The sequence below is a fragment of the Carlito syrichta genome, unplaced genomic scaffold, assembly GCF_000164805.1.
Source record: "Carlito syrichta isolate Samal-C Ts95f unplaced genomic scaffold, Tarsius_syrichta-2.0.1 Scaffold123320, whole genome shotgun sequence".
Taxonomy (NCBI): Eukaryota; Metazoa; Chordata; class Mammalia; order Primates; family Tarsiidae; genus Carlito; species Carlito syrichta.
The window spans coordinates 40,448-50,308 of record NW_007067416.1 but is presented as its reverse complement, the minus strand read 5'-3'; the positions used below and the strand labels follow the sequence as shown (position 1 = coordinate 50,308).

At 47.6% G+C, this 9,861-nt stretch overlaps 1 protein-coding gene across 1 annotated transcript in view; it reads left to right on the top strand.

Moving 5' to 3' along the window:
* Positions 1 to 9,861, top strand: part of SUN1 (Sad1 and UNC84 domain containing 1) — a 38,063-nt gene that overhangs the window by 6,165 nt on the left and 22,037 nt on the right. Inside the window, exons 2-6 of the mRNA XM_021707653.1 lie at positions 1,409 to 1,594; positions 2,215 to 2,399; positions 3,903 to 3,929; positions 4,038 to 4,217; positions 9,736 to 9,819. Of these exons, the coding sequence (XP_021563328.1) occupies positions 1,409 to 1,594; positions 2,215 to 2,399; positions 3,903 to 3,929; positions 4,038 to 4,217; positions 9,736 to 9,819 (662 nt within the window). The remainder of the gene's footprint in view (positions 1 to 1,408; positions 1,595 to 2,214; positions 2,400 to 3,902; positions 3,930 to 4,037; positions 4,218 to 9,735; positions 9,820 to 9,861) is intronic.

The following is a 9,861-nucleotide window of genomic DNA, read 5'->3' as shown; positions in this document are numbered from 1 at the left end:
AAAAAAAAAAAAAAAAAATAGTCTGCTAGAAGAGTGCTATCCATGTTTCGGATTCTACTGAAATTATGATTTGCTTGAGGTCCACGCTAAGTATTCCGCATGGGTGAGTGCAGTGTCTCTTGGCCCCACCTCTGACTCCAAGATGGAGAACTTCTTTGTTAAATTGCTTGTGATGACCTAAAGCAGTTTGTGCTGATTTGCCACTGGTTTGATTGGACATATTTTCGCATGTCTTAGAACTGGTGTATTTATGATAAATATGATTCTGAAAGCATTTTTGTAAGCAAAATGCAATGCAGAAGTGTTAAGTCCCTTTACTTTGCTCAGATACTCCTGGTTACTGTTATTTCCAAAGGCCCAGCCTGTCCTGAGCACAAGCTGCTTCCCCCAGCCCCGCCCTCACGGTGGAGGTTCCTGGCTGTCCCCTGGCCACTCCACCTCACTGTTGACCAACCGCACAAGAAACCCCTGCGGCCCTGACTCTCTGCAGCCTCCTTAGCTGTCCCTGGCAGGGCACGAAGGCCGTGTGCACCCGGGCCCGACTCAGATGCGTCCTTCCTGCTCATCAGCCGCTCCCACTTGCCCTCTCAGCATGGCCACTCAGCATGCCCTCTCAGCATGGCCGCTTGGACCCACCGTGCCCTCTCGGGGCCCCTTGCTTTCATGCTGCCCTGGTGCGGTGCAGGGAGGCCCTCCGCATCTCTGGTCTGTATACCCTCTGCACAGCCTCCCCGGAGGCACAAGCCGCCTTCCCTTCTCTCACCCTGTGCTCACCTGGTCTGTGGCCCTCGCGTCCTGTATGAGATTCCTTTCACAAGGATGACCCTAGGGCTTTGATGTCTGCCCATGGGAGAACAAAAAAGGTGCTCAGTGCATGCTTTTTCATTTGGAGAAGCATGTTAGCCACATACAGTAATACATCTTTGTATTTCATTACATTCATTTGATAATGTCATGGCCTGTGTTGCAAGTGACTTTTTTGTAGTTTTGAGTTTGTCCCCACCTGTGGGTTAGGGTTAGATGGAGGGGTGCGCTGGTGACTCAGTCACTTGGGTTCCTGCCTCTGCTTACATGGATGCTGGTGTACTGGATGAAATTCCACGTCCTGGTCGCATCCGTTTATTAACGGCTTTATCAGGCATAGTGTCTCCTGGTAAGTGTGCTCTGCTGTGTTTGTATTGCAGACATAATTCTTCCTAGGCAGGAATTCGTGGGGATTCAACATGCCCTTAGGCAGGTCTTCTCTGGAGAAGTTCTAGACCTCATGATCTGAGCACCTGCCCGTGGCGGAGGAGTGGTTGAGCAGGTGCCACGCGCCATTGACTGACTCGGGGGCCACCGTGCTTTGCTTTAGAGTGAAGTTGTCAGGCGATACTAGTTTGGTTTTGGGGGGGGTTTTCCCTTCTAGTTCAAGTTATTCTTCTGATGCTCTGGATTTTGAGACTGAACACAAATTGGATCCCGTATTTGATTCTCCGAGGATGTCCCGCCGGAGTTTGCGCGTGGTCACAACACAGACCACAGGGGATGGCCAGGCTGTGGATGCTCATTCCTGCATCGGCAGTGCTGTCTCCCTCAAGGACAGCATGATCAGGTGAGCTCCATGTGGCTTCGTCTTCATGTGATTTCCCATACTGTTAGCAGCTGTGTTGGGGTCTGCAGTAGTGCTTCCAGCTGGGGGCAGGGGTCCACATGCACCATAGTCACTTGGGAAGTTCATGGTCACAGATTAGATTCCTGGACCTTACCCTTGGAGATTCAGAGGCAGTAGGTTCCTGGTGCAACAGAGAACCAGTTGACTCCAAAATGTAGCCCTGTGTCAGAACCACCCAGCTGGGTGTGGTAGATATGAATGCAGAAAGTATTTTAGAGTACCACCTATTCTTGCTGTGCTTAACACAGTTCCATCTTTACCAGTGACTGGAAAATAACGTGGGATATGTATGTGTATGCAGTTACTTGTTAGAGAATGAGAATGGTTACATTCTTAAGTCATAGTTTTTTTAAAAAAATTTTTAGTTCATTTAAACCACTCAGTTCTTAGACCCAGCTTAAAAAAATTTTTGTTAGATTAATAGATGACTCATTACACAGAAAAGCCTCAAGAAAATGGTTTGCCTTAAAATGCTGCCAAGGAGTTTGTACTGGTAAAACCTAATCATTTTGTGTTTACTAGAAAAAAAATCTATAAACTTGTTTTTTCTCTGTTTTTAGAACAGCAAAACAGCGCAGAAGTGCAAACAAACTGGCTTTGAGTATCAACCATGTGTCAAGGAAGGTCACATCCTCAGCTGTCAGCCAGGGTGGTGCCCTCAGTCTGCAGAATGCTGCCTTTCAGCGGCCTCCTGTGCTGGACGAGTCTTTAATTCGTGAGCAGACCAAAGTGGACCACTTCTGGGGTGAGTCATTGAGAGATGCAGCTCACCTTGTATACAGTTTGGATATTTCGCAGATCATTCTGGGGAGAAGGCAAGTGATGGCCAGTTCGTTTGATTGCTGTGTGTTGGGGTGGGACTTGAGCGGGAAGCACGTTGGATGCCACGTCCCTCTGCAGCCTACATGCTGATCTGTAACTACTTGCTATGATGTATAAGAGACACTCTCAGTAGTCACCTGAGAAGTCTCCTCTTCTTTTTTTTTAATTTTTTTATTCTATTTTAAAGATGTGGAGTACAGTTCAGGATTAGATATACAAATGGCCATCATACAGGTCAAGTCTGCTTTTCTAAGTGCGTTTTTTTGAGAAGACGTTTAAACAAAGGCAGTGTGAAAACTTACCAGTGTGTTTCCAGAAAGCTCTCAGTGACAAGGCAGATGGTATTTTTTGAGTGATTCAGAAGCATTCCTGCGTGGAAGAATTAATGCTAAGACTCGATGTGGTCACGCTGTGACTACGTAGGGCAAAGGCAGTGAGAGCTGTGATCAGGCGTTCACAACTGCTTGTTTGCACTTAATTTATGTTTGGGGGGGTGGTTTGAGGCAATTAGAAGATCCAGATTATTTCCAAAAATTCTGTGGGTCAATTTTTTCCAGCATTGGTATTCGTGTTTTGCTCAGTGAGTGAGAGCAGGTACCAGATAACAAAGATGTACAAGCTGTTGTTAGGAGGTTTCTGCCTCATTACGGGGAATACTGAGCAAGTGGGCTTTTTTTTGAGTCAGGATCTCACTCTGTCACCCAGACTGGAGTTGCAGTGGCACAATCATGGCTCATGAGAGGCTCAACCTCCCAGGTTCAGGTGATCCTTCCACCTCAGCATCCCGAGTAGCTGGGACTACAGGTGCACATACCATGCCCAGCTAATTTTTAAAATTTTTCTGTAGAGACGGGGTTTCAACATGTTGTCCAGGCTGGTCTTCAACTCCTGTGCTCAAGCAGTCCTTCTACCTCAGTCTCCCAAAGTGAGATTACCTCATCCAGCCAGCTTTTTAAAATCTGTTGAATTCTGCTTATATTTCTACTTGCCTCATTAGGTCATACTGTGTGTGTGTATGTGTGTGTGTGTTGGTATATGGATATATTTTATCCAAAGATATACTTTTACCTTGAGTCAAAAGATAGGATCTGGGCCAGGTATGATGGCGTGTACCTGTAACGCCAGTGCTTTGGGAGGCTGAGGCAGGAAGACCCTTTGAGCCCAAGTGGTCAAGACTGCAGTGAGCTGTGATTGTGCCACCGCACTCCAGCCTGGGAGATAGAGCAAGATCCTGGCTCCAAAAAAAAATTTAAGAAAAAATATCTGCATGTATCTGGAGACATTTCCATTAATTCTAGACATTTTAGGAAATAAATCTTGAGCAATACCGTATGCTGATTTATTAACCATGTAGCCTTTACATTTTTTTGGTGGGTTTTGTTTGTTGTTGATAAGTTGAACTCAATGCAAACGTGTGTTTTTCCAGGTCTTGATGACGATGGTGATCTTAAAGGTAATCATTTCAGCACTTTTTCTTTCCCACGCTTTTCAAAATAGAAGCTTTAGTTAAGTGTCTGCAGAGTGTGATAAACAGGCTTTGTCTACCTTTTGAAAACTCTAGCTGGAAGTAAAGCTTCTACTCAGGAGAATGGAGAAGTGGCCACTACCGCTGCTACTGTGCATAACGGCTACACCTGCCGCGATTGCAGCATGCTGGCGGAGCGCAGGGACGCACTCACGGCCTCCACCTCTGTCCGCGGGCCGCTGACAAGGATCTATTCTAGGGAGAGGAACCAGAAGCGTAAGTCTCACTCTTTATAAAGTCAGAACAAGAATATCGTTCAGAGAATTACCTTTCCTTTTATAAACCCGCTGTTGTGAGCCTGGATGTGTGCGCCGTTTCTGCTATGGGCGTGAATTACCCTTGGCAAGTTTCAGGGATACTCCACAGGTTCGTTCTGTCCGACTTGTCTTCTTTCAGCGTACGTTTTTAGTGGCTAGTATTGTTGTGCCACAAGGTTCGAAATTCTGTAAATCGGGACTTAAGGTGAGCCAAAGAAAATTCCCACTTAAACTGTACATTTGCTTTCAGATCATTCCTTTCAAAAAAAACTGCACAGATATCCACATGGACTTGAGAACAACTTTAGGGGCTACTTTTCGCCTGTACTGTGAAAAGTGTTTATGCCAGTGTTAGAGTGAGGAAGGCATTTTCCGTGGTCATTGATGTTGCGGTTATAGTGACACAGGGGCCTTCAGGGCACACACAGGCTTGGGAGAGACCCACATGGGCAGCCCCTGCCTGTGACACAGCAGAGGTCGCTACAGCAGCCCAATTCCTCTTAGGTGGCTGGGAGGAGTGTGGATGTCACTGCCAGCGCCTCCTCCTGGGCCCAGGGGCAAGAGCAGGGCTCTGGGTTCCAGGCATGGCAGCTTTGTCCCTAGAGCTTGGAATCCACACCTTTTGGGACTGCCTGGCTGTGCTTTCTCTCACAGCAGGAAGAGATTAGAGCTTTGACTTGGTTCTTGTGCTGCCTCCTTCCAAGGTACCTGGTTTGTTGGGTCCCTGTCCTGCTGTCCTTGGAGGTACTGAAAGCCTCAGCAGGGCAGCTGCAGCTATGCTAGGTGCGCCCACAGGTGTGGTGCTCAGCCGATACGTCTCAAAGGATGGGGCATAATGAAGGGTGAGAAATGTAGTCCTGGCCAGGCTCGGTGGCTCGACCTTTCATCCCAGCACTTTGGGAGGCCGAGGCGAGTGGATTGCCTGAGCCCACGGGTTCAAGACCAGCCTGGGCAGCTTGGCGAGACCTCATCTCTACAATAAAAAATAGCCGAGCATGGTAGCACGCGTCTGTAGTTCCAGCTACTCAGAAGGCTGAGGCGGAAGGATCGTTGGAGCCCAGGAGTTCGATGCTGGGGTGGCTGTGAGCATGCGTGTCACTGCACTCCAGGCTACGGTGTTAGGGACACTGTTCACATTAACATAGCAAGCTAAGCCTAAGTGGGGAGGGGGAGGTGGCAGAAGCACAGCAATGCATGGGCTTCCATTCCAGCCCTGGGGATGGGCTGCAGTTGGGTTCCTCGGCACCGGCCAGTGTCCCTGAGTGCGCCCTCTGGCAGGCGCTCTGAACCGATGGTTGTGAGGCCCCCGTTTTACAGATGAGGAAACGGAGGTTTGGCTAGCTTAGGAACCTTGCTGGTAGGTGACGGAGGCCAGAAGGGACCCGTTGTGCCATCCGGCCCCCGGGAGGACTTTGTGTCCACTGAGCATCCAGGCCAGGCACAGTGCGGAGCATGTGGCCTAGCATAGGTTACGTGATCTGTACAGATCCTGTGCATGTTTTCAAGTAGGCCTGTGGGAGATTGAGGGTGAAAGCTTTCTTAGAGCAAAAGCATTTTCCACAACCTAGAGATTCATGCAATTCACAGATAGTTGAGTGGCTATGGAAATGGTTGCTGTTTTCCCTACATGTATCATGGTATGTGTACATCTGCTTATCTCCAGCCACTCTCTGTTTGGAGAGCATGGTGAGGGGGGTCAGTGTGGCTGAGCTGAGCCACGTGGCCAAGTGTATCTTCAGATAGAAAAAGACTTGGAAAAGTTTTGACTTTACCTTCTGAAACTCGCCACACACCCCTGCTTAAATGGGCCCTGGGTGTTTTTGAGGAGAAAACCAGCTACAACTTTATCTGCTGTAGACTTCTCTCCTTCACGCCTGCTTTGCTCTCCTAAACTAAAGCCATGATTTGTGGAGCCAACACTAATTGGTGATCCTGTAAAAAAAAAAAAAAAGCCAGTTTCTAATTATTAGAGTAAAATATGTTTTATCAAAGAGTGTTTGAAAATCACGGGGAAGCACAAAGAAGAAAAAGTCGCCTGCAGTGCAGAGACAGCTGCACTAGATGTATGGCTGGATGCCTTCTTCCTCTGCTACATTGTTGCAGGAACTATTATGCAGAACCAGATTTACTTCAAATACGTGTGGCTTTTCTCAAGCATAAATTAACTTCCCCTCCACTTTTTGTTTATTTTTGTTTTTACTTGCATTCTGACTGTAGTTCTCACTGTGAAATCTTTACATAGTACACATCAAATAAGTCCTTTTACAACCAACCCAGTTTCCTTCTAGAGGGAACCACTGCTGATCACAATAGTTCCATAGGAATTCTATTTTTTGATGAGATAAAAATCCACATAATATCACATTAGCCAGTAACCATTGTGAAGTGTACGGTTCAGTGGCATTTAGTATATTCACCGTGTTATATAACATCACTTGAATTCTGCCTTTATGTGCTATAGAACTTGATGTTTTGTTTTTGTCTCCACTTAAATGCTACCAGAGTTTCATAGTCTTGCACCTCTTTTTGTGTATTAATTGATACTAACTTCATTTTGATGCTCGTCTAGTATTATATTTCTGGATGTAGCAAAATTTAGTTTCTAAATGAACATTCAGGAATTTTAAATTTGTCCACCATTAAAAACATTTTTTTCTCTGGGTCTGTTTCTTTGTACATACCTCACTGTGTACGTGTATAAACCTTTTTCCAGGGTAGACTAGAAGTATAAGTGCCATGTTAACAGTTGTGAGCACTACGCCCAGGTGCGGCGGCTCATGCCTATAATCCTAGCACTTTGGGAAGCCAAAATGAGAGGATAGCCTGAGCCCACGGGTTTGAGTCTAGCCTGGGCAGCTTGACGAGACCTCATCTCTACAATAAATAAAAAAATTAGCTGGACATGGTGGCACATGCCTGTAGTTCCAGATACTTGGAAGGCTGAGGCAAAAGGATCCCCTGAGCCCCGTCAGTGTGCCACTGCACTCCAGCCTGGGTGACAGAGTGAGATTCTAACTCAAACAAAACAAAACAAAAAAACAATTGTGTGCACTTTTGCCTTCAGTAGCTGCTTCCACCTGCCTTCATTCAAGGCAGGCTCACATCACTGGCTCCTGTTACGGGACAAGGGTCCCCTTTCCCTCTGGCCAGTTCTTTACATTTTTGTTCTTGCCAAGTTGATGGATAAAGATGCATTACCTTTCATAAAGCGTCTTGCTGTTTTTACCAGCCTCTCTAGCTCTTGTGCTACGGTGGAAGCTATGTTGGCACTAGGCTTATTGCCAGGCTGGTGTTTCTTCAGCACAGAATTCCAGTTCACAAACAGCCTTTTGCTGTGGTTTTGAAAATAACAGAGCTCTAAGTGTATTTCTTTAAAATCACTCCATTCGGACTTCACCAGCTCGGTGGTCATCGTGCCACAGACCCTAGAGTTGCCAGGTCTTGCTGGGCAGAGGGGCCGGGGGGAGGCAAGTCAGAAGCACTCCATGGGGCGGGTTCCAGGCCTGGCGGAGCCACGGACCCACAAGCCCACTTCCCCACACTCCACTCCAGAACATCACCCGCATATTCAGGTTAGCAGAAGTATCAAGGGTCGTCACACTGTGTCTCCTGAAGCCACAGGTGCTCACTAGCAAAAAGGAGCCAAGGACAGCTTGGCATTTTTGTTGTATGTCCCATGGTTAAGTAAGTTTCTCTCGGTGACCGTTTTGGTCATTCTTGTCCCTCCCTTGTTGCACGTACTGTTGCAAATGCCCTAGGAGGCGCTCCTGGTGCTCCAGTTTGGCCTCCTCAAACTGGCAGGCCAGAGGTCATTCCGGAAGTGGCTCTGTGGCAGCACCTGGATACTATAGTGTGTGTGTGACGAATACTGTAGCGAAGTGATCTCAGGTTGGATGTTTTGTGGAAGATTGCTAGTGCAGCGGCAGTGCTGGTGGGCTCCCTGTGCGGGCTTCCCTGTCGCCTTTCAGGATTGGTGTCCGTCTCTTTGGCTCTTCCTGAGTAGTTAGTTGTCTCTGGTGTCCATTTGAAAGTGCTTTGCCTGACCGGGCGTGGTGGCTCATGTAATCCCAGCACTTCGGGAGGCGAAGGCGAGAGGACTGCCAGAGTCCAAGGGTTGGAGACTAGCCTGGGCAACGTGACGAGAATCATCTTGACCATAAACCAAAAAACTAGCCGGGCATGGTTGCACGTGCCCATAGTTCCAGCTACGTGGAACGCTGAGGTGGAAGGATCGCTTGAGCCCAGTATGTCGAGGCTGCAGTGGCCGTGAGGATGCCACTGCACTTCAGCCTGTGCAACAGAGTGAGACTGCGACTCAGAAAATAAGTAAATAAATGAAGTGCTTTGCCTGAAATTAATAATTTAACTGTCAGACTCGCTTTATGGGAAGAAGTAATGTGTGTTCACGGTTTTTTAATAGGCGGTGCATCTTTCTACATGGATAGGATTTTGTGGCTGGCCAAATATACTTCGTCATCTTTCTCATCATTCTTAGTTCAACTTTTTCAAGTGGTTTTAATGAAGCTCCATTATGAATCAGAAAACCACAAATTGAAAAGTTATGAATCAAAAGATTGTGAATCAAAGAGCTATCAGTCCAAAAGCCATGAGTCAAAAGGTATTTAAATAGCTTTTTCCTTCTTTTCCCACTGATGCTTTCGAGGTGGAGAATGCTGTGCTTTTCTTCCAAGGCACCTCACTCACGGCTCTCCTCTAGCATTCTCAGTGCCACTTCCTCCTGCCTGCTTTCTCAGGATCTTTCTGTGTAGCAACTTGGGAAACTGGAATGTGTGCCCAGTGTAGTTCAGTTTTCTGAAAGTTGAGCAATGTGTCAACACTTTTAAAGTTATTTTTTAGGCCGGACATGGTGGCTCACGCCTGTAATCCCAGCACTTTGGGAGGTGCAGGTGAGAGGATTGCCTGAGCTCAGGGGTTGGAGACCAGCCTGGGCAACTTAGCGAGACCCCATCTCTACAATAAATCAGAAAAATCAGCCAGGCGTGGTGGTGCAGGCCTGTTGTTCCAGCTGTTTGGAAGACTGAGGCAGAAGGATTGCCTGAGCCCAGCAGGTTGAGGCTGCAGTGGCCTTGAGCATGCCACTGTACTCCTGCCTGGGCGAAAGAATGAGACTCCAACTCAAAAGCAAACCCCAAAAAAGTGATTTTTTAAATGAAAAGCTAATATATTCAACTTTGTATTACCTTTTTAAAGCAAAACCAGTTTGGTTGAATAGCATTTAGAATGACAAATGTCTCGGCACGCCACTGTCTACACTGTTTTGGCTGCATGTGGCTCAGCCAGGCGGGGCTTTCCCTCTGCTTACCAAGCCTGTCCTGTGGGCAACACAGGGTGGGCACTGTAGGCTGTTCTGGAGCTCTGTGGGCGTGGCTTGCCAGCACGCTGACTGTGCTGCTTCACCTGTATGAGGAGACGTGAGTGCTTAGGTGTGCTCTCAGCCCGTGTTGCATGTGTTGCAGCCGACCCCAGCTACTGTGGGAGGATGCATGGGAGAGAGCTGCTCAGAGAGGACGGCCAGCTTGCTGTGCACCGGGCAGCACTGTGTAAGTATGGCTTCGTCTCCACAGGGAGTGCTCGGTCTTGGG